The 25058-nt window shown below is 43.6% G+C and overlaps 1 protein-coding gene across 10 annotated transcripts in view; it reads right to left on the bottom strand.

The window, feature by feature from the left end:
• Positions 1 to 496: 496 nt before the first annotated feature.
• Positions 497 to 25058, bottom strand: part of Syt17 (synaptotagmin 17) — a 79145-nt gene continuing 54583 nt past the window's right edge. For 9 of the 10 annotated variants that reach the window (XM_003477783.5, XM_063226608.1, XM_063226611.1 and 6 more), the window contains one exon: positions 497 to 1826. In XM_003477783.5, the coding sequence (XP_003477831.2) occupies positions 1630 to 1826 (197 nt within the window). In that variant the 3' untranslated portion in view covers positions 497 to 1629. The remainder of the gene's footprint in view (positions 1827 to 25058) is intronic. The other variant, XM_063226606.1, reaches the window with a different exon arrangement.

Raw genomic sequence — 25058 nt, 5'->3', positions numbered from 1 at the left:
ATGGATGGCTGTGATCTGCTGCCACTGTTCCCATCGGTCACCTAGAAAATGCTGCCTGACAGTGCCCTGTAAGCACAGCCAGCGTGCCCTCTACCAAGAAGTGTTCAGAGACTCTGCAGCATTATCCCAGCACATCCCCACATCCATCCTACAGGACTGTCATTTATCTTCATACAAGAGAGGCAGCAGAGCCACTGGCTACCCCTGTTCTGAACCACAGGCATCCAAGGAGTACAGGTTCCAGGCCATGTCTTCCCTGGCCAGTATCCAAATCCTGCAGCATTCCAGCTGGGGGTGCTGGTATTACGGCATCAGGGACGGGGAGCAGAGAGAAGCCATCCCAGCCTGGTCTGGTGTAAATTCTTAACCCATAAAATCCACGAGCATAATAAACATCACTGCTTTCAGCTTCTGGGCTAATTATGCAGCCAGAGTAACTAGAGACCTTCCCTTACTCTACATCCCACAATCATGAGCAAAAAAGATGACACAAATGCATGGCACAAATAAATAATCTTTAATTTCAATAAATAGCTCCCCATGACACCAGACAATATGCTTTGGAAAAGACACAAAAGCATCCAACAAGGAAAGAGAGAGATCTATTCTAAATATGCTAATTCCTCAGCACGTGAGACTTGACTTTGGTTCACGCACAAACACAGAAAGATCTTCAGAGCATGATAAAGGAGATCATCATGGGCAGGGTGTGGCGGCCATTGTAATCCAGGTATTAGGTGCTTGTGAGTCACAATCATCATGATTCAGTCAAAAAATGCTGCCTTTGCTCTATCATATCCTATGTGCTCGACACAGACACAGTACCTTTACCCCAAGTGGGGGCATTGAAGAGACAGGAGGACACTGGTGACGGGAGGCAGCAAGATAGGAGTGCTCAGGCTGGAGCACTCTGCTCTCCCAGAGGACATGTAGGCACATGTGTTCACCTGTGAGGGCACACACACACACACACACACACACACACACACACACACGAACATATACATATAAACCCACAGGACATCCCTTGAAATAAGTTAACACAAGGACAAATCAGTTAAGCCAGGAGACCTTTCTTACACTGTATTATTTTGTTATTGTCATTTGGTTTCTCCAAATAGTCTAACCTACTTATTACATTTACTAAGGAGAAGACGAAGATACTTACACCTTTGGAGAAAAGAATCAGGTTAGAAGAGCCCTCCGGGAGCTACCCGGTGGGGATGTGTTGTGGGGTGGGGAATCAGGCCTCCCTCACACTAGCGTCTGTATTGGTAAACTTGGTCTTGGTGGTGGCTGGCTCCCTTTGGTAGGCCTTTTCTCTGGCCTAAGGGTAGAAAGTGCATCTTGGAATGTGATATGAACAAGAGCAGGCATTGCCAGTAAGTCTCAGAGCAGAGCCCACTTGGCTAGCGATATATATGGATGGGGCTTTGGAAAGTTCTCAGGCCTCCCTCAACAGGAGTGGCCATTTTGTGATGAAAAGTCAGCTTCCTTTCAGTTCTGAGAGGATCTAGAATGTGTGTGTCGGTATATGTGTGTAGAGTGTGTGTGAAGGTATGGATGTAACAGGTATGTGACATGTTTTTTCTGTCTTTGCACAAATGAAAGCTACCTTCCCTGAGGCCCTCAGGTCACCTCCAGGGAAGCAGGAGACACGCGGTCACACTCAGCTCGGGACCTCAGGCTGTGCCACTGTTCCACAGCCGTGCGGTGGGTATTGAGCATCCGTCGCCAGTGGTTGGACTCCGAGGGCCCCGAGGAGTACTGGCCAATGACGATCCTGCCAATGAAGTCGTTGCTGCTCTTCATGTTGTGGCCAAACACTAGGAAGCCAGAGAGGAGGAACAGGGAGGAAAGAGGGGAGTGGGACAGGGACAAGACAGAGGCCATTAGTCTACACCTTCCTCAACTGCAACGGAGAGACCCCTGCTTTGGGAAGTCCATTTCCCTTCACGGTGAGAATTCCCCAATTCCCTCATCTCACCCTCTTGTGAATCTCCATCACAGGCGTACGGTCTACTGCAGTCCTGTAGAATGTCAGCTATACCCCTACCTCCCAGCCAGCCTTTGCTCTGGCTGTTCAACTGGCAAGTGGCTAAGCCATCTTCCATATGTAATACAAACTGAGGTCCTGATGCCTCCCGCTCTGACTACAGAGCCCTAAATGGGCAACTCTAATGGAACCAGGAGCTGTTGGGTAAACAGAGTTTCTCAGTGGCAGCACTGGTGACATTACGTACGGGCTGAGTAACCCTTGCTGTAGAAGTCTCTGCTGTGTGCTGCAGGATGTTTAGCAGCATCACTGAGCTCCACCTACTAGACCCCAGTACCATGTCCCACCTCAAGCTGTGACAGCTCAGAATGTCTCCAGACATTGCCAAAAGTCTCCTAGGGGCCAGGTCATCCCACATGAGAAGCGTTAGGATTAAGCTACAGGGCCAGAGATTCTGAGATGAAGTTTGGCCCTGGCATTTGCCTGAGCTTTTAGACTCTGAGCAAGCCTGGTAACCTTTCTGAGCCTCAGTTTCCTCATCGGCTAAAGAGAATTCTTAGAAGTATTTTATCTCACAAGTCAATGTGAGGTTTTGATGAAACAATGTATGTGCAGTTCTCAGTACACAGGATCCAGCAAGAGGTAAGCGCTGAATAAGTTTTATGCTGCCATTTGGAGGGGGGTTACTGGGAATTGAACTCAGGACCTTGCACTTGCCAGGCAGGTGGTGTGCTGCTAATAACCCTGGCTTCCCTTTTGATCCTAAATTTTTGTCAGTTGACTCTTCACAATGCAGACATCATGTCTCTTCTGTTACACACACATCGCCTCTGTCTCTGTTTGCCTAAAGAGTTAGGCAATTTATCCCACCCCATATTGCTACATATCTCCTCAGAAATTTGTTAAATTCCAACACAAGCTGAATTTGTGTCTTTCAAGCGTAATGAGATGGGTAGCTTGATTTATCTTCCTAGCCAAGTTCTGCTTAATTCTTTTTCTGACGTGGGTAGTGCAAGCATGCCCTCTTGCTAATGGGGAAGAAGGCTGTGCTTGTATTATAAATGAAGGGCTAGAGAATGAGTACTATCAAAGATTCACCCTGTGTAAGCTGAGCAAAGGCAGGCTGGATCCCAGGAGGGATGCCGATTATTAAATAAAACAGCTAAAATATGTAGCCTAAAACGGAACTTGAACGTTAACGAGCCTCTGTTCTCCTCTGTGGGGGCTGCATTAAGAACTTCAAATGATGGAAACTAGGGGAAAAAAGAAAGTGGAAAAACAAAAATAAGAACTCATTTAATGCCTAAAAATCAGACAGACCTAGTAAACCAAGGCAAGTAAAATATTGTGCCACCTCTATCAAGGGTGTCCAGTGCATGTCAGCTTAGGGGAAAAATTGGACCATGTATGTTTTTTGTACCTTCAGTAATGTGTTTGGAATGCACAAGTAGCCTCATTTACATGAAAATCCCTTACAACAGAAAAGTGGCATTAGGAATGGATGGCATCTTAAGTTTAATAAGGGAAATTGCTAAAGTATTCTCTGATACATTTGTGGGAAAAACACTGTTAAAAATCAGATGCTGGAGTCTTTTGGAACTATGCTAGTGGCTAATATAAGGTTTGATCTTAGCAAATGAGAATAAGTTACCAGAATCCCCTTCCCCATGGGACTCAAATCTAAAGCAAGACATACTATTATGAGACATTTTTTTAAATTTTTTTTTGTCTTTTTCATTTTTATCGGTAGTGGGGATCGAACTCACGACCACCTGCTAGCAAGACAGGTGCTTATGCCGCTGAGCTAAATCCCCAGCCCCGAGACATTTTTAGGATCCATTTGATATTCTTCTCTGAGGAAAAAATGTTCTATCCTTCTCTGCCTCTCCAAAGCTCAAGAATGACAGTAAGTAGGTGCCCCTCATACACATTTTGTACTCTTAAGAAAGGAGTTTTAAGAGAGGAAATCTCAAGCACTCTCGTGTGTGGCTGGTGGAAGACCAAGGTGGTTCCACTTTGGGGGTATCTTTTCAAAATAAAAATGTCATAACTTGTGATTCAGAACCTCCACTTTAGGAACATATCCCATAGATTTATCCACACTAATGGACAAATGCATACACGGATATTTTAGATTATGGAAGTTGGCAAAACAGAATCTCCAAGCCACATCTGTTCTGCCCCTTGTTTTTGTAAATAAAATTTTACTAGAACACAGTCAAACTTATTTGCTTATATACGCAAATAGTGCTTTCGAGCTTTTAGGCAAGGGTATCTATTGTCTTGGTCCGTTTAGGCTGCTAGAACAAAATGCCATAAACTGGTTGGTTTATATACAGCAAAGACTTATTTCTTATAGTAAAATTGATTTGGGGGGTTATGAGGTCCAAGATTAGGTCACTGGAAAATTTGGTTTCTGGTGAGATCCTTTTTCCTCACAATGCTGTCTTCTGACTGTGTTCTCTCTGGAGACTCTTTTTATAAGGACATTAGTCCCAGTCATGAGGGCATCTCATTACTTTGGGGAGTGAGGACTTTGACATATGAAAGGAGGAAGGGGGCACACAAACATTTACTCTGTAACTAATTTCAAGAGAGATGATGGGGTCCTTGAGGCCTAAAATATTTACTATCTGGCTTTTTACAGAAAATTTTATTGATCCCTGTTCTAGTGCATTATTTGTATGAAAGAAAAACTGGAAATGACAAAATCTCCCCAAGGATGCATAGCTGAAGCTACTGGTTCTCTGCCCATTCCCTTGGCCCATGCTGCAGGGTACTTGTAGCTCGTGTGTCCTACCTTGGTCACCCAGGGAACTCTGCCTGTACCATGCCAGCCTGTCTGTGTCAGCAGTCCAGTTTGGGGAAGGTGCCTCAGGTTACTGAATATCAGCTTGACCTCCAAAGGGGCTAGAGAGTGTGACACTTAGATGGTCAGCCACATCTATATGAACGACCCCATTACAGACATAGAGATCAAGGCCCCAGCGAGCTTCCCTGGTTGGTGATATCTGAGTGGACTGTCACCTATGGATGCTGCAAGCACTGAGCATGGATCACTTAAGTCTAGTGGGGGAAGACAAGCAGGACTCATGCCAGGTCTGTCCTTTACTCAGCCCTCTATGCCCATCTTAGTCTGTCTGGGCTGCTGTAACAAATTATATAAACTTGGTGGTTTAGAAACAATGAGAATTGATTGCTCAGCTACTCCTAGAAACCGTGGAGCCCAAGGTCAAGGTGCCAGCACATCTGGTGTCTGGTGAGAGCCCACACTCTGCTTCATAGATGGTCTGTACTTGCTGGGCCATCACATGGTGGAAGGGAGAGGGTAGCACTCTGTGGCTTCTTTTATAAGGGTACTAATCCATTCAGGAGAATGGAGCCCATCAGACCTCATCACTACCCAAGAGGTGCCAGTATTGATGCCATCGCATTGGGGATCAGGATTTAGCATATGAATTTTAGGGAGGAATTAATATTCTGACCATAACAGCAACCTTGGAATCTTTTTGCCATAATAAGCTGTGACCATAGTGTAAAAGCTTGGTTGGGTCTTTCTAGTGGAACACTGAAATCGAGTGATTTTTCAGGACCCCCCAGGACTGCAAACCCCACTCATCAAATGTCTTTCCGTGATTTGCCCCCCTTTCTTATCTCACTTCCCCCTCCCTTATTGCTGCTTCTCACAGTCATCTCCCTAATAGCTTATCTGCATTCAAGTTGTCATCTTAGGATCTGCTTTAGAAGACTCAAATACTCAGCCTAGACAAAACTAATTAGCTAATTTCTGATGTCATAATACCAGGGCAATCTATGTCATATGGTAAACATGAGATAGGCCTACACATATCAAATGGAAAAATCTTCAAAATGTATTACTATGAAACAAATGCAAGTTGCAAAAGAGTACAAACAAACAAAATTCTTCCCATAAATGAAATTTAACGTACATAATGAAAAATTATCTGGAGGAACATCGACTCATCAAATTCAAAAGTGACTTTCTCTAGAGAGAAATTTCCACTTTCTGTATTATGTAAGTATGTACAGTTTGAACTTCTTAAAACTAGTACATATTATTTTGGAAAGAAAACAACCAAAAAGGTGCTATTAGAGAATCCACATCTATAACAGTAGAAGGGAAGAGAGTGTAAAGGAAGTCTAATATCCTACGCTCCTTATCCCAATTTGCAGAGTAACTTGGCCGTGAGTCATCTGGCCCTTGAGAGGAGGGAGCCTGTGAGTGATTCAGCCTTTCTGATGAGAAGCCGCTGCTGCTGTGGCCGTCTGAGTTAATTGGCAGGCCTCGGCACTTGCACATAACTTGATAAGTTAGGCACTCTGAACAGTATTTGAAAACGCCAAAAATTTAAAATGCAAATTGCAAGCTAAAGCCGGCTAAAAGTAATGACTTTTATAATAAAAGTCACCTAGAAGAATATCAAGATTTGCCATCCCTATAAATTCTAAGAAGTACGTTGTTGGAGAAAATAGAGAATTAAGATTAAACATATTGAATCCAGAAAGGGGCTCAGAGACAGGAGCCAGATTCTCCTCTCTCCTCCATTTATGGCTAAGAAAACCAAGTCATATGGCTAGTTAGTGATAAAATTTGCAGTACTTAAAAGCAAATTAATCTGGAAAGAAAGTCAATTCCTTATAACTAGATTCCTAAAGTCCTCCTCTTTAAAAACATTCATAAGTGAAAATTTTGTTCTAAGTCACCCTCCTAAACTACTGATTGTTATTTAAAAGTAGATATTAATCTATTACTAGATGATGTATGTACTCTAATTGTACTCTAGTCTTCCTGAACCAACTTCTCAACAATCTCTCTAACCCCAAAAATGGCTTTAAAAAAACCACACCTAAATAATTGGAATAGAATAAATATCACAAAGTCTATGCACAAAATCCATGAGGAGGAATTCTCAGGCTTTTAGGGTTTTTTTTGAGAACCTATTCATTTCTCATGGATTTAGAAACAACTCAGCCAGATTTGATGCCAGGATTTTGATGTGATTTGACCCTCAAATGTTCATGTGCTACAGGCTTGGTATTCAGTGTGATAAGGTAAAGATGGCAGACCCTCTAAAAGGCAGAGCCTAATGGGAGGTTTTTAGATCATTGGAAGTAGAGCCCTCAGAAGAGATAAGGTAGTTCTCATGGGACTCCACTTAGTTCTTGTGAGAGGAGTCTGTTATAAAAGAGGGGCCTGACCCTGAATCTCTCTGGCTTTTTGTCCCACCATGCGATCTCTCCTGCACACATTCTTGCGATGATGCTACCTGTCATGAGATCCTCGCTGGAAGTCAAACAAATGGGGCCACCCAATCTTGGACTTGTCGACCCCCTGAACTATGGGCTTAATAAACCTTTTTTCTTTATAGTGTCAAATTTCCTATTTTTTATTATAATAATGGAAAATGGACTTACACACTTGATCATCTGGTTTCCCACCTGGAATAACTTAATGTAGTAGATCAGGACAGATAGATACAAAGACTCAAAAAAAAGAAAAGAAAAGTACAGTAGAATGGTGCCATTTGGGGAAGAAGCAAACAATTTCTTTCTTCTTTGTAGAACCAAAGGACACACACTCTAAAATCATTGATTCCTAACTCAATGTTCCATTGAATGGTTCAAAGGAAATATCAGAATTTTTATATCAAACACATTTAACATTTTTTTTAAAAGAGAAAGTTGTAAGAGAAAAATTTACTCATGTGAAACCCTTTTAGTAGCCCTCCCCTGCTGATTATAAAATAATCACCTTCCACAGGAACTGGCTCACTTGCCTGGCCCTACTGTGTTCTCTCCTTGATCTCACTGGTTCTCAAGTGCCCTGAAGGCTTCAATCTCAGAGAATCACCCTCCATGGAAAGATAAGGACATAGAAATTCAGTTCCCTTCTTTAGACAGAGACACCCTGCCCCATTTCACTTTCTGGAATTTTAGATTCAACTTACCTGTAATGGGCCATCAGTGAATCTATCTAGTTTTGTACTGCCGGTTACCATGGCAGCTCAGGTAAGGGAAATACTACTGGCGAATGCAAAACCATAAAAAGCACACATTGGATTATAGGATTAGGCTTTAAAGAAATAGGGGGAGCACCATTCTTTTACTGAGCACCTACTACTGGTATATGTTCAGCCCAGATGAACCCTGTCCTATAATAAATCATCAATACACTGCATCTCACACAGCACCTCCAGAGCAGAATTTCTCACTGAGTAGTACAGACATTGTGGGCATTCATTCTGTGATGTGAGGGGCTGTCTGAACATTTAGGTGGTTAGCAGCACTTTTGACCTCTGACCACTAAATGCCAGTAACACACAGACACACACACACACACACACACACACACACACACGACAACCCAAAGTATCTCCCAAAATTATTAACTTGGTTAAAAATCACTGCTCCACAGTGGCTACTCTCATTGGCCCACTGTATAGATGGGAAGACCAAGGTCCAGAGAGGTGAAGGGGGATCACTCACTGGTTTAAGATAGACCAAGGAATCTCCCCAAACCAGGGACAAGTTGAGGTTTTTACTTGGTGGTATTTTCTATGATAATGAATTTGATCTTCTCTGGAAGAGCTAAACTCTTTTGGTTGCTAATTTCATTTGCCAAGGCACCCAGTTCTGGAAGGGAAGCTGGATGACTCTGAATGTGGGTGTGATAAATGCTGCAAATTAAAAGAAAAAAAACCTGATTTTACCAACGGGTGCAGACTCCACAGATCCTCATTTTGCAAGTTTGGTTCAAGGAAATGATGAATTCTCCTCAGTACCCCAGGCTCTCGCTGAAACCCTATGTAACTTTGATCATGCTTGGAATCACAACATCACAACAACTGTACCAAGAGAGACAACTCTTGGGTGCTGGGTTAAGTTATTTGCCCATTTCTGGAAAAAAAAAATGTGCTAAGTCATCAAAGACCCATCCTGGGCTACTTCATTTTCCTTCTTCACTCCTCACCATGGAGGGGTCCCCATACTTCATCAGATGTTGACTTAACAGTGGAGGAGATCCCAACAGGTCTGTACATCTCTGCAGAGTCTCCTCCTCCCTTCTTACCACAGGCCAGCTCTGCAACACCCCACCAAGGAGCCTGCAACGCCCTGACACAGTCACTGTTCTTTGAAACTTGTGCAAAACTTCCTCAACCTATCAACTTCCTATTTGTTTTTTGGTTTTTACTCCTTTCTGACACCTAGAAGCTAAGCTTTTACAACAGGATGGATCTTGGCTCTTTCCTGGGCCCCAGTTTCCCAAATTATATAGTGGGTGGACATATATGGGTTTTGGAGGCCCCTTTCAGCTATGACACTAAGTTCTATCCATGACTTAAGGGTGACCTCAGGGTTTTGTAAGCTTCCTTAGCTTATTTTGTGATTCATACCAGCTGCTTCAATGGTGACAATGTTAATTTAGATAAATGTATTAAAATAATTAAAAGTCAGCAATACCAAATTCTGAGCTCTCTGTACTCTGCAATGAGAAAAGCACTGTATGTGCTTTTTTGGCATTAACCCACACCACAACTCTATTAGGGGAGGTAGTATTTCTAACCCATTTTGCAAGTGGGAAACTTGAGACTGAGATGGGTTAAAGGGTTGAGGTCACCCAGTGACCCAACGTCACTGGTTGTGGCCCAGCAGGAACTGAAATTCACAGCGAGGCATCAGTTCTCCCTTTCTTATCACAAAAAGAAAAGTGTCATCCATCACTCTCCTTGGTGTCTTATGTGACAAGGACAAGACTATGAGTAAAGAGAGACAAATGCACTTCAATTTACAATAAGAATACGTCCCAATACACCCACCATAAATTGAAAATATCATACATCAAAAATGAATTTTATATATTCCATCTTCCAAACATTGTAATCCAAACATTAGCCTAGCCTATCTCAAGGGTGCTCAGAACACCCACAGTTGCATACAGGTGGGGAAAATCCTCCAACGCAACGCCTAATTTATAATGAGGTATTGACTATCTCATGCAATTTGTTGAAAGTGAAAAACAGAATGGTTGTATGAGTTTGAATTCTTAACACTTAGCATGGTCAAACCACTCTAAGTCAGGCAAAGATCATGGAGAGTGAAAGTTGGAAAAAGAGCTCAGTCCTCAGTCCAGTCCATAAGATGAAAGGTGCCAGTGGTCAGTATGGTCCTGGAAAATTTCATGAAATCCTTTAAAAAGGGACCCTGTTGGGGATCTTCATAGCATCTCTCTATGGACCAGCACAGGGACATGTGAATGGATGGCAGCTGATACAAAAGAAAATTGTCTTTCATTTAGGAACTATTGATATGAAAATATGACAATAGCTTTGATCAGGAACATAGCACTTACCAGCTTCCATTTAATACAGCATTTAATTTGCACAACACCCAGGGTGGTGAGTACTATCATTATCTCCCTTTCACTACCATCTTGGGCTGAGAGGGCACACCGTGGCATCATGGCCCACCTAGCAGAGGACAGACTTGAAGAGCCCTGAGAAGCCTGGGAGACAGGCTGGGGCTATCTGAGTAGTACACTGTGGGACTTTAGTAGGTGGAGGTGACCCAGAAAGGAAGATGCACACTCCCCAATGCCTCAGACTTCTCACTCCACAGAACACAAGGCCCCCTTTGCCCAGATCTGCAGATTAGACTGGCCTGGGTGAATTACTGAATTCTTTAACAGAATGGTTCTCAACTAGGGCCAATTAGCAACGTCTGGAGACACTTTTTATTATTACTTTTTTAATTTTGGGGGGAGGGCTACAGCCCTCTAGGAGTACCAACATGGATGTAGCTCAGTATCCTACATTGTACAAGACAGCTGGTCCTCACACCAATTATCAGTCAAAATGCCAACAAGTGCTAAGGTGGAAAAATCCTACAGTAAAGGGAAAGAATGATGAGATTTCCTTTTGCTAGTTCCAAATCTCCTTCATGTCACCCTCCAGAGGAAAGCTGCTGATCTGGGGAGTGGGGTGCTATACAGACCTAAGGGGAAAGGAGCTAGCTGGGAGGTTTGGGGAGGGAGTGGGAAAAATTGAGTTAAACTGCATTTGGGAACTCAGCACAAAAGTTCCCAAACAAATCAGGGGAAAGAAAACCAGAGAGTGGAGGAAGACATTTTCACTGAGAAGTCGCTCAGAAGTCATTGTGAAGGGGATGAGATTTATGAATTATATCTCCTTCTCCTTCCTTAAGACATAGAAGTCAAGATTAAAATCTCTTTTAAAATTCCTTTGGGGCCTCTGGATCACTTCTCCATGCCTGTGTGGAGCCTGGGCCACCTGGAGCCTGCATTTATTAAGACAACATGTGGGTTGAAGAATCACTTTCAGCTCTGGGTGTGAATCACACCATCTTGGAGGAAGCATTTAAAGTTGTAACTACAAAGCAATGTGCTTGTTGTTACACGAGCCACCAAAATGTATATATGTGAGTGAGGATCATCTTTGCACATTTGTTTTAGAGATTTTGGCGTGGTTTTGGGGGAGATGCTCAGTGCAAACTGCCTTTCAAGCTGGATACAAAACAGCTAAGAAACCCTAAAAGCATTCTGACTTGTATCGTCCCTCTCAGTACTCAGCTATACCTCAGAAAGATTCTGTCCTTTGCTTTAGGCATGGAGGACTTTTGTGGAGGTCCGATGTGTAGTCTAGGTTGGTGCAGAATCAAAATCTCAGATGGACTGGTAGTCCAGCTAGGCTCTGGGAAAGGCCTGACCCTGCTATTTGGTCTCACTAGATTAAGCTTTTCTGACAGAGACTGTGCAGGTTTCGTTACTGCAGGCTGGAACCCGAACAATGGCTCACTGAAGAAGTCACAAAAACGCTGTCTGCATGGGACAGAATCATCCCAGAGAGAAGAAGAGGCTTGGGGACCTTCAACAGCTTCCCCCTACCCAGAACAAGGCTCAGGCCTCTCCATGCACACTCCGTGTTCCCCATCACACAAGTCAATTCTCCTGGGGAGGAGTGCTTAAAGAATTAAAAGGACCCAGGTGTTACTTTAAGCCACAGAGGGCACACTTTTTCATAAATAATCAAGCTCTGAGGGCTAACTCAGATTTCTGTTGTAAGTACTCAACTTTGCTGTTGTAGTACAAAACAGCCAAAGACAGGACATTCACAAATGTGCATGGCTGTGTTCTAATAAAGCTTTATTTACAAAACAGAGTGGATCAGATTTGCCCTATGGGCTGTAGTTCGCTACAGTGGTGCTTCTTAAAATATGAACCCCAGACCTGCAGCACCAGCAGCCCTAGAAACCTGTTCAAGATGCAAATTCCCAGGCTCACCCAGCTCTACTCAGATAACCTGGGAAGGGGACCTAGTAATCTGCTTAGGAACCCTCTGACACTGACTCTCAGCTCAGTTGCACACTGTAATCACTGGGGTATAATGTATAATCCTTTTAACACCATTATGATCAGGGTCAACTGCCAAGATCTCTGCAGGTGGCTCTGATGCACTTGTACTTTTAAAAAGTTTCCTCAGCTGGCCTAATGGATAGCCAGACTTCAGATCCCCTGATCTAGACCAAGTATCCTCACATAAATATTAACTTGGGGACTAGAATCAAAACACTCATAGAAATCAGCCTCATTTCTTTAGAATGAGGCCTCATTTCTGATTTTTTTTTTAAAAAGGCACTACTGAGCTTGATCTATAGAATCATTTCATTTTCCATGACACAAGCTGTTACAAAATATGTCTCGCTCCAATGATGAGGAATTCCATCATAGTTATTCATTTTCTTTTAATGCACTGCAGGCTGGAGGTAATGTCAAATGAGCATTCTCAGACTTGTTCTAAGTGACAGTAATATGACTCAAAGGACAAAAGTCAATGCTCTGAGTCCCTGCACCCCTGAGCATGCACGATCTCATTACATCCTGATAAAACCTAGAAGGAGTTAGATATTCTTTCATTTTCCTGATAAGGAGACTGAGGCATGGGGTTTAAGTGCAAAGAGCAGAATTGTTCACAAGTGACTACAGGTGCTCAGGAGGGAACCCCAAGGCTGCCCTGCTCACATCCATCCTAAAAAGTGGCAGCAAGACAGGCACAGAGTGCTGGCACAGGTGCACACACCACAGGCTTACAGCAGTTGGCCAGGCCATACCTTTCAAAAGAAAGGGAGCTGGAGGAGAAAGTATTCAAGCCTCCTCTTTAGCCGATGCTTGTCCTGTTTCACTGTTCCTGTATCCAGGTAGATGTAATACCTTAACCTATAACATGCACCACTGTGGCATTTATCTTGAACTCTAGTGGAAGACAAGGTAGGAAAGCCCGACAACAAATAGAGGCTCAGCTGGGCTCGAGCCTGCAGTACAATGGTAATGCTGGGATATGAGTTTGGGTCCCGATGACCTCCTATAAGTCCTTACTCTTGACCTTGTCTTTTGCTGCATGCAGCACCTCTCATCATGCTTTGAAGGAAATGATGCTTATTTTGATGAGCACCTTCTACAGTGTTTATAAATCACTCTACTTCTGTTTTGCTGTGGTTTTTTGAGACATGGTCTTGCTATATACCCCTGGCTGACTTCAAATTCATGGCAATCCTCCTGCCTCAGCCTCCCACCTGCTATGACTACAAGAATGTGCTACCATGCCTAGCTAAAATCACTCAACTTTTAAAATTGGACACATACATTTTCCAGTAGTAGCCAGATTGCACACTAAAACATTATCCCAAAATTGAGTGGAAAAATCTGCAACTACACTCAGTGATATGAACAAGTAATGTTCACAAAATAACATCACAAAAATATCTACAAAAGAAGTGGTATGCTTGCTGGAGATACAGCTCAGCAGCACAACACCTGCCTGGCAAGTGCAAGGCTGTGAGTTTGATTACTGGCACAAAAAAAGTGGTATGATTCCATTTATCAAAAGGTCAGAAAGAGGCAAAGCGAATGCACCGTGAGAGAAGTCAGGGTAGTGCTAGGTCATCCTGGGGAAGGGGTAGTGTGGACTGAAAGGGATGGGAGAGATTTTCTGAGAATGACCCGTTTTTCATCTGGGCACTGATTACCTGGGTAAATTAATGCTTCAAGGATCACACAGGAGGAAACAATTTCTTTGGATTGCAAATCTTGACAATGGCTACCCAAATTGACAAAAATATGTGCCTTAACAGAGACATCCTGCTGCCAGGAGTCTAGTTCACAGAACATTTGGACATGCCAGCAAGGAGATGTGTGCAAGAGTGTGCTTTCCAGCAATGTTTCCAAACACACACACACATGCACGCACACACACACACCAGAATTAACTCCTTCTCCATTAGGCTTTCCTTGACTCCCTTAACTGTCACCTTCCTCTCTGCCTGGGTCATTTCCCCCACTTCTGTTCTCCTTAGCACTTAATGTCACCTGTAAACTGCATAAATCAATTAATCATCTTGTTTGTTTCCTATCCGCCCATATTCCCTTGCTATATTAACTCGATGGAACTAGAATTTTTGTCCAATTTGTTCCCTGTTATATCCCAGGACCTGGCTCATCAAGGTACTTATAAGTGAAGAAGCATATGTTAAGACAGAAAAATGTCCAAAATATAATAAACAAAAAGGTACAGGAAATTGTGTATTTTATGATGCTAACAAAAGACATACCAAAAAACACATACAAACACATGGATATATCTGAAAGCATACATTCTAGAAGAAGGCTAGGATAAATTGCTATAAATGGTTATCTTTAAGTAGAAAAAATTAGGGACTTTTATTTTTTGTTCTACTCTCCTTTTGTGGTTGTGTATATATATGTGTACGCAGCTCTTATATAAATGATACTTAATTTTATGTAAATACAATTCACAAATATTCGTTAATGTTTATTAATGTATTGGTTACCGATATATTTATATATATTTTAAAAATCTAAATATGTGTACCTGTATGCGTATGTACATATGCACACACACACACGTGTGTGTGTGTGTGTGTGTGTGTGTGTGTATCTTTTGTGAATTTTTTTTGGTACTGGAGATTTAATTCAGGGTCTTGTGCATACTGAGCAAGCACTCCCCCACTGAGCTACATCCCAGCCCCAATGTATCTTTTGTAATAGCAATATTAAAAAGCCATCAGTACTTCTCCTGTAGCACCTTCATGTCACACGCACCCATTAAACCATAAGCTAGGGAGGAGCAGAGGCTTGATTTTCAAAAAAAACTCTGCTCACCTTTCTAAGAGGACTCCCTCCCCTCTGGGCCATACCACACCTGGCTGGGCCACATCAGCGTCAGCAGAGACAGGGCTTGTTTGAAGACTGAGATACTCTGTTTGTACAAGTTTCCCTGGGTGGAGCTGGGCAGTAGGTTAAAAAGTCAGCACAAAGGAGCACTCAGCATGCTCTGCCCAGTTTCTTCACACTCAGGCTGCAAAGAGAAACCACTGGGAACACAGAGGTGAGAACACCACCTGAGAGTGAACACCGCCAGCAGATGGAAATCGTAGCTGACCAGGCCACAACTCCAGGAAAACCACAGAATCCCATGCTTTTAAATCCAGGGTTTTCCAGCCTCAGTACTCTGGGCGTTTTCTGCCAAATCATTTTGTTCTGGGCGCTGCTTGTGTATTGTAGAAGGTTAGCAGCACTCCTGGCTTCTACCTACCAGATGCCAATAGTGTCTCTTTGGTTTGGTAAATAAAAATGTGTTTTTATCCATCAGCAGGTGCCCAGGGCTTTCCAACCAAAAGATATTACAACTATTGCCAACCTGAAATTTGATCAAAGAAATTTTCCCATTGTTGAACCTGATCATGAATTTGGAGGTGAAAAGTCCCTGGAAGGCAGCGGAGGAAGCTTATTTGGGGAACTGGCTGGCTCTGCTCTTTGCTTGCTTGGGAGCACATAGCAGAGATGGCTGTGTGGTCCCCAAAGCCCCATCATTCTCTCTGGACTACATCTCCCAGCTCACACCTTACCTCCAGTCCTCATCCATAAAGTCTTCCCAGCAATCCTCAGAGCTCTCCCTCTCTGTCTGCCTCTCCCTGACCCATCCACCAGCTGGAGGCAAAACTCTCTAATGAATGCTTGAAAAGATGCAGAGTTTGAGAGGATCCTGGGTTGCTGAACCGCCACACAGAAGATCACTCATGATAGAACCCACAAAGGTCATTATGCAAGCAGGGAAAAAGCCTCTGTTGCCAAAATCTGGGCAACTGATCTGTCACAGTAGTTAGCCTTCCCTTAAGGGATGCAATGATTTTTAACTTTGTAACAAGTTATTTGAGTTCTCTGAGCTTATTTCTTCTCATGTAAAATGAGGTAATAATAGAACCTACATTATTTGTTTGTCGTGAAGATCAACTGAAATAGGGTGTATATGGTGCTTGGGACAGAGCCTGGAGGATATTAAGCTTTTAATTAAGAGTGGCTATCATTATTATTGATGGGACAAAGCCTGAAGTTAGGAGCCGATCTCTTGATTCCTTTTCTGCCTTTTTACCCAAGCCACACTAAACCACTTGAAGAAGTAGGATTTGCCCTACCATCCTTCTTATGATTGATTCATCTTGTTAATTCAAGAAGTTTAGAAATTTAATTAAGAGATTCAGCAGGGAGGCAGTATCATTACTTTGTAAATATCCTCAGCCTGTGCAAGCGGAGGGCACAGAGGGCTACACCTGCCCTGGGTTGGGAGTTGCCTGCTTATAACATAAGGGAAGAGAAGAGGCTTATTTTCCCCTCTTTTGTTCTGGCTACTTTTGCTGACCGCTGCCTTTAAGTGTTGCCCCAGTGCAATGCCACATTGTCTTGGAGCCAACTGATTATGGACTGAAACCTCCACAAAGAACGAGCCAAATAAACCTTTCCTTCCTTCATTTTGGATGTCAGGCATTTTGTGCCAGAAATGAGAGAAAAGTAATGAAGACAGAATATGGTGCCAGAGAAATGGGGTCATTGCTGTTACTGTACCTGACCATATGATACAATAGCTTTTGGGAATGGCTTGTGGGAAGAGGTTGGCAAGGTTCAGAGATGTCACCTGAAAGAGTGGCACTGTAATGCCTTAGGTTGTTCTGTATGGGAGATTCCGGTCAGAGCGCAGAAGACCAGAAAGCTGATAGTAAAGATCAGGCTCTGGAGTTTCCTGCTGGGTAGAAGGGCTGCATTGGTTGTTGGGCTTCAGCTGATGTGTGCTATGATTTGGCAAAAAGTTTGTCTGCATATTGTTTGTGTCCAAAGACTTCGCCTGAGACTAAGATTACGGATGGTGGACTAATTATCCTGTCAGCAGAAATTTCAAGGCAGTCAAATGTTAAGGATATGGTATAGCCATTGTTTGTGGCTTTTACCCAGATTTATGTTGCAAATCAAAGGCAAAGAGTCCAGCAGGATGATTTAAAACACTGTGAGCTTGGCCAAAAAGGAAGTTCCAATAAAGTGGTGGACTCTAAAGATAGAGCTGAGGACATATCATTTGTTAAGAAGGAATGGGAGAATAGAAAAGGTGGCCTGAAGGCATCACAAAAATCAACAAGTCCCAAACCTTTGCAGCTGTAAAATTACAAAACTGAAAGACTTTGCTTTGAGGTGAAAGCTACAGAACACCATGTTCCAGAAAGCAGCAGCTGCACCATGTTCTGGAATACAGGCAGCATAGAAAATTTGTTCCTCAGAATTGGATTCAGAGCACCCAGCAATTCAGGCATTTGACTCCTACAGCCCAAAGAGAGTAAAGCCTGACTACTTGGCACCTTCCATCTGGCACTGCTTTTAGGTGCATACAGAATGCAAAAGTTCTGAGGTTGGAAAGGCTTCCATCCTGATTTCAGAAGGCCTGGGAGGCCAGGCAGTGTGCCCGAGAGGGCAATGTGTGAAGCTGTGAGTGTGAAGCCGAAGGTGCAGAGGAAACCCCAGCAATTTGGAAAAGCCAGGAGCATAGATCATCTAAGGAAAAGTGTAAGAAGGGAGCAAAACCAAGAGAAGCCTTGAGAGCTACAACCACCACAAGTGCCATCGGGGGTGGAGTTGCTCAAGCCTTTTGGAGCTCATAAACAGACTGCTTCAGATGCTGGACATGGAACTCCAGGGACTGTTTGACCTACTGGATTTTGCACTTGCTTTGGTCTCATTCCCTTGTGTCCTCCTGTTTGTACCCCTTGGAATGGGAATGTTTATCTTGAGCCACTGAATGTTCCAAGTGTTTAACTTTGTTTTCATTTATATATGGGCTTGTACTACAGTTTGCCTTACCTTTCAGAGGAGAGGGGATTTGGACTTTTCAGCAATGCTGAAACTGTTATGGCTATGGCAAGTCTTGAATCCTAATGAGGATTCAATGCCTTTTGCATAAAAAGATATTCATGAGTCTCTGGGGGCCAGGGTGGAATTCTATGGTTCTAATGTAATATAATGTTGATAGACTTCATACTGATTCTTAAGGATTGCTAAACCTGTGTTATAACTTTAGTTGGGAAAAAATTGTTGTGTATCTGGAAACAGGATTAAAGAAATGTGTCTGGTTGCCAAGTGACAAAGTACTGTTATGGTTGATACATTGTTTCAACTTGAGAAGTTTATAAATTTAACTGAGAGACTCAGCAGGAAGTCATCATCCTTAGTTTATAAAATCCTGAGCCTGTGCAAGAGGAGGGCACAGAGGTGGTATGCGTGCTATACCCACCTTGGGGTTCAGGTGGCCTGAGTACAACATAAGGCAGGAAAAGTGGCTTGCTCTTGCCCCCTTTTGCTCTGGCTGCTTTTTGTGCTGCTGCCTTGAAGTGTTGCCCCAGTGCCATGCTACCCTGCCTTGGTGCCAACCGATCATGGACTGAAACTTCCACAAACAGTGAACTAAATAAACCTTCTTTCCTCCATTTTGGGTGTTGAGTATTTTGTCCCAGCAACAAGAGAAATGTAACCAAGACAGTCCTTAAATGACTTAGGGAACCACCACCACCTTTTAGGAACACTTCTCTAATGAGGCCAAGTGCTATCACTTTAGCACACGGTTGTTCAGCCATGGATTAAGTGTCCTGGCCTCTCCCTCCCAGTGAAACTGCCAGGAGGCCAACTGTGCCCTGGAACAAGTATTGAAGAACCACCCACTAACCACCCACAGGCTGCCTGTCCTTAGCTCCTTCAGCCCCAGTAAGCTCAGTGAGTAAAATCCCGCAGCAGACACCTAATGAGAACTATGGCAGCCAGGACCTTGGAGACTGTCCTGGTCCCCAAGTCTGTTCTACAGGGGTGACCAGCAGTTAGGTCCAAAAGCCTCGCTGGCCAGTGTGGGACACTTGCTCATGAAGGCAGGAGAGCCAGAGTCTTTGGCTCACCAGCCACCCTATCCTTTTCCCTGCTTTGTTTTGCCCGGTAGACAATGCCCTCACCTAAAGTTGTCTCAATGATGATTTCCATTAGAAGCAACTACATTTTGTGCTGCTCAAATGCAGGGGCTGGGGTAGGCAGAAGCCCAGAGAAGTAGTTTTCACATCAACTTACAAACTGGAAAAGAGAGAAAATCACACCCACACGACATCTGCTATGTGTTAAGTCCTTGCGTGCGAGTCATTTCATCCCGTCCCTCACGGAGCCAGGAGTCTCATCTGTTCCCCAGTGCCTGATAGCTCTGGGCACACGGTAGGCGTCTGACAAACACGTACCATCTCACTGTACTCCTCGCCTGACTTACTGCTCTAACTTCATTGCAAGTCACTCCTCTAACTATATTCCAGGCACTCTGGCCTTCAGTGATGGAAACAAGCTCATTCCTGCCGCAGGACCTTTGCGTTACTATTTCTTCTTTCTAGAACATTCCTCTCCTCCCCCCTTTTTTTGCACGAGTGACTCTTTCTTAGTATCTATTACCCAATTTAAAGTCATTCTCCAGGCATTCTCTGACGTTTCATTCTCTCATTATTTAGGTGTTTATCATTTTAAATTTTTTCAATCTTAAATTTCTGTATTTTTATTTTCCTACATTTTAAATAGTGCACACTGGTGATACAGATTAATGGGTTTCATTTTGACAGATTTGTACATGCACATAACATAACATGGTAACAATAATGATTCCTCTGCCATAGTGTTGCTAAGACAATGACATGAGCTAATCCATGTGAAACCCTTGGAGCACCGCCTGGCACGTAGCGTAGGAAGCTCTATATATGTGTTTGCTATTATTATGGTCAATACTGCATGAACATCCCCAGAGATAGACTTTATTTGCATCTGATAGATGAAAAATAGAGGGCAGAAGGGATGCAAAGGCTCTGCTCAAAATGATACAGCAGCTAAGCTCTGAGGATCTGGGACTCTGGTTTTTAAGCCATAACTAATTTCACTACAGCCAAAGGCTTCCTAGAAATGTTGGGAGACAGGTGACACTACAGCCTGAGCCCCACAGGTACTGGTATTTTCATCCCCCTGCCCCCCCTTGCCATTTAGTGTCAAAGTCTCATGCATGCTAGGCAAGCACCCTTTCACTAAACCACACTCCTCTGCCTGGCCATGGTATCTGAAAAGTGTAGTTCTCTGCTGCTGGCTGGTGACATCAAGACAAGGAGGTGGATGGAGGAATATCTGGAAAGGGTGCTCCTGATTTCTGACCTTATTCCACATGCAAGCTTCCCCCAGGTGCTGGCTGAGGCTGCTGAGCCCAAGCTGACTTCTACTAGCACTGAGGCATACTTACAGCAACCGAATCCCCAGCCTCTAAAGGGCCAAGTGTGATTGGGTAAATCCTTAGCTCCCTGGTGCTACCTGCCATGGGGGTGTGTCTGGAATGAACCTCCATCCAAAGGCACCCAAATCGTAAAAAAACAAGATGGAAAGAAAATCCCCAGGGTGCCTTGGAAGCTGTCTGGTCTTCAAAGGCTGCCTTTGGGACTCAAAAGGATCCATCCAAGCTTTCCCACCTGTGTAGATTTTGGTGGCCTCAAGGGGCTGGAGGAGAGAAGTGAAGGTGAAGACCCGGGGACAATGTAGCAGATCTGTGCTTCCATTGCCGACCATTTGGTGAGAGCTCTGTCCTCTGTCCATCTCCAAGTTCAATTTCCCTACCACTGAGCCTTCATGATACACCAAGCCTGCATGGAGCACGTTCACACACCATTTCTTGCTATTCCCACAAAAGCCCATGAGCACCATGATCCAGAGAGGAAATTCCAACTCAGAGGAGTTCAACAATTTAGCTGAGCCATAATGGTCCTTGACATCTACCCAACTTGCAAGTTCCATTGATTCTACTTCCAATATTACCATCCACATAGCTACTTCTCTGAATCCGTCTGACACCAGCCTGGGCCAAGCCACCATTGCTTCTTTCTAGGACCAACACAGTGGACTTGCAGATGATTCTCCTCCCATCAGTTTCTCTGCAACTCCCAGTCAACAGCTGGAATGCCATTTTTCAAACACTATCTGCATCATATCACTTCCCAAGTCAAAACCTCCAAAGGTTTCTCAATGCACTTAGAGAAAAACACAACTTCTTACTCTACTGGCCCCGGTGATCTGCCCTTGCTATTTCTCCAAACTCACATGACCATCTGCCCAGGCTATACTGAGGTCATGTGGGAGAACAGAGAAAGGGCCACTGCTATTCACAATATGATCTTCAGAGCACGTTAGAAGCTCATTAGAAATCCAGAAGCCTAGGTGCCACCCCAGATGTATCAAAATGGAATCTGCAAAACAATGAAATCACCAGGTACCTGGAGATGTGTCACACATAGCATGGTGGCTAAAGGTAAGGAGGGCTTTGGAACCAACCAGCTTTTGTTGGAAGTACAGCGCAACCACTTCCCAGCTGGATGACTTTGTACAAATCACCAATTAATTCCTGTAGGGTGAAGAATTAAGTCTTACCCAGACAGAGGTCTGGTGTTTGCTGTGGACTCTCTCAGCCCACAGTAGGTCTAGAGAGGAAAGTCTTTGTTTGCCTGAGGGCTTTGGCTGTGGGACAACCTGGCAGTGTGACTAGTGATGGATGATGCTTCAGGGCCATGCAGCATGAGTTCTGTCCTTTGGAGAAACTGAGGACTAAAGGTATTAAGTAGACCCTTGGGAAAGGCTAAAGAGGGGGGTCAGACATCTATGTAGGATGGGATCAAGTGCCAAGAAAACTCTGGACACCCAAGTACTCTGGGTCTACTGTCACACAGTGACCAGGAGGAGGCAACACTGTCCATGACTCCGTGGGGAAATGTGGAAACCCAAGGTTTATAACCTTCCAGATTTCTGTTCTGTGTGGTTCTGAGCTGATATAATCTGCATCCTATTGCTATAATAAAACCGTGGTCACAATAGTGCTTTTCTGGTTCTGGGAGTCCTTCTAGCAAATAATTGGCCTAATGGTGGTCAGGTGGACCCTGACCTTGCAGTCCACTGGTGAGAAGGGAGGGGTCCTGATGACCTCTTTTGAATTTAAACTTGGGGTGGCATTTTCAGTGCAAACAGTTCATGGGCAATGTTCTCTCCCACAACTGTTAAGTTGGCTAACTCATTGCATTTCTCGTTTATGAGCCTCAGTTTCTCCAATGGAAAATAGCCATAAAAATAGATCATGTCTTCCATATTTCGTTGAAGGATTTAATGAGATAATGAATGTATGGGAAGGTTCATGGTAAGTTAACTGTCCCCACTGTTCAGACAAGAAAACGGAGGCTGAGAGAGGCAAAGCAGTTTTCTTACAGATGCGCAGGAACCAGGTCTGGATGACCTTGGCCACAGTGCCATACAGTCCCTCACAAGCTGTTCATGCTTTGTGGGAAGGGAAGAGCAGTGGTATGTAGCTGAGCTGGGATCCAGAAATCTACTGAGAAACTTAGGGATCTTGTAGGATAAGCTGCTCATTCCCCATCAATGCTCTCTACCATTCCCTCCTCTCCTGAGAAACACATGACATGAAGGTGAGAATTCTTGATCTCTTTTCATAGGTCTTTCCCTCCTTGGGGCTTCTTTCCCCCAAACTTTTCACTCTGCAGTTAACATATGATTTCTCTTGATCTGTCTTCCAGCTCACTCTTTTCAGTTATCTCCATTTTGCCACTAAGCCCATCATGTGAATATTTTAATTATTGGAGTTCTTTAGTTCTAAAATTTCCATTTAAAAAAATTCCAAAAATTCCACTTGTTTTTTTGATCAAGAGGGTTCACCTTTATTTCCTGGAGCATGGTTATCATTCCTATTTTAAAGTCTTTGATAATTCCGGACTTCTGGGAGAACATGGCAGATAGATAGCAGCAGGTGTGGAGGCTCTCTGAAAAAGCCAGTTTATAATCCAGGAATGCTGTGGTGTGAAGAGTCCTAAGCAAGGGGAGATACACCCTGCCAACTCAGGAATGAAGTAAGCTGAGAGAAACCAACTGGAAATGCAATCCCAGTGCTATAACAGGAACAGATAAACTCTCAGCACTGAAGCTGGAACCTGTGCCTCTGGAAGCTGCGATTTGAATTTCTTGCTGCCACTATTGCGTCCCAATTGGCACAGCAGGGAGAGAGAGATGAAACCTCTGAGCATGGGAATTGGTGGACGGAATTGAGAGCGGGACTGGTGGGGAACCCTGCATCAACCTGCAGTGAGTGAGAGAAACGGGGACCCTTCCATAGACTAGGAGGCTCCAAAAGAGGACATTCTGGGACTGGGCAGACTAGCCGGAACAGGACACTGCGGTGACTTTAGTCACATATTCCCCTCCCAAGCAGGACTGGTAGGGAGTCCTGGCCTGAGTGACACTGCAGACTAAGACCCAGTAGGCTAGCCCAACCCAGGTCCTAGTGCCTGGAGGTGCACCCTAGCAGTGAAGCCTTCAGTAGGTTGACTGACTTGGAGGGGCAGGTCCAGCAGAGGCTGCCCAGGTCTGTGTCTCCCTAGTACATTGCAGTGGGCGAGAACACCTAGCTGGCACAATTCAAACAAACTATAACCGACAAAGAAAGAAACTGGGCCTCCTATATACGCTTGTATGGAAGGAACAAAAAATATGGGAGGAGGGAGCAATAAGAAAGGGTCCTCGGCCCCCAATCCTGAGAACACTGATCCAGGAAAGGTTAATGCAAAGGAGAATGAGGACAGAAAAATGCAATATCAGGCATGGCACCAACAGACATAAAGCAGTATCTCCAGAGCCTCATAGACGAGTTCAAAAGTGAAGTATTTAATGAAATAAAGCAAGATATAAGTAGAATAGAGAAATGCTAAGCACTGCCCAAGAAAAAACAGATGGTGGAATGGAAGAACAGAAAAAAAGGGGAGAATTGTTTGATGGAGAAAATAGAGAAAACGTAGAATACATGAAGCAGGTTCAAAGAGATTACCAGGAAACTAAAAACTCTATTGAAAGCTGGCATAACAACTTGAAAGAAACTAAGGACAGATTATCTGAACTGGAGGACAGATTTGTAAGGTGGGAGCATGAAATGAAAAACTTCTTAAAAATAACAAGAAAACAAACAGCAATAATACAAAAGCTTGAAGATGATAAGAGGATCTATAACTTAAGAATTAAGAACATAAAAGAAGAAGTAGGGACACAAACAAATGAACTACAAAGTCTATTCACAGAAATAATTTAGGAGAATTTTCCTAATTGAGCAAAAGGTAAAGATACTCAAATGTATGAGGCATACAGGACCTCAGCCACCTACAATCCAAACAGAACTACACCCAGGCATATAATAATCAAAATTCCAGAAATACAATATAAGAACAGAATATTAAAAGCTGTCAAAGACAAGAAACAGATCACTTACAAGGGAACACCCATCAGAATTACAGCAGACTTCTCGGCACAAACCATCAAGTCACGAAGAGTGTGGGGGGAAATAATTCAAGCTTCGAAAGATAATAACCTCCAGCCAAAATTGAGATATCCTGCACAACTGTCCCTAGAAATTGATGGAAAAACAAGGTGCTTCCAGGATAAAGAGGAACTAGGGGAATTTGCAACCACCAATTCAACTCTACAGAGAATACTGCAAGACATTCTAAAAAAAGAAAAATACCAAGATTCCAGAAACAGTGGCAGAGAGGCCACAATGAATGGAGCAGAAAGCAAATTAAGAAGACAAACTAACAA

Source organism: Cavia porcellus, unplaced genomic scaffold (assembly GCF_034190915.1).
Source record: "Cavia porcellus strain 051 isolate PalLab524CR breed Dunkin Hartley unplaced genomic scaffold, mCavPor4.1 scaffold_16, whole genome shotgun sequence".
Lineage (NCBI taxonomy): Eukaryota > Metazoa > Chordata > Mammalia > Rodentia > Caviidae > Cavia > Cavia porcellus.
The sequence above is the reverse complement of the archived record's forward strand: the minus strand, read 5'-3'. Positions and strand labels throughout refer to the sequence as shown.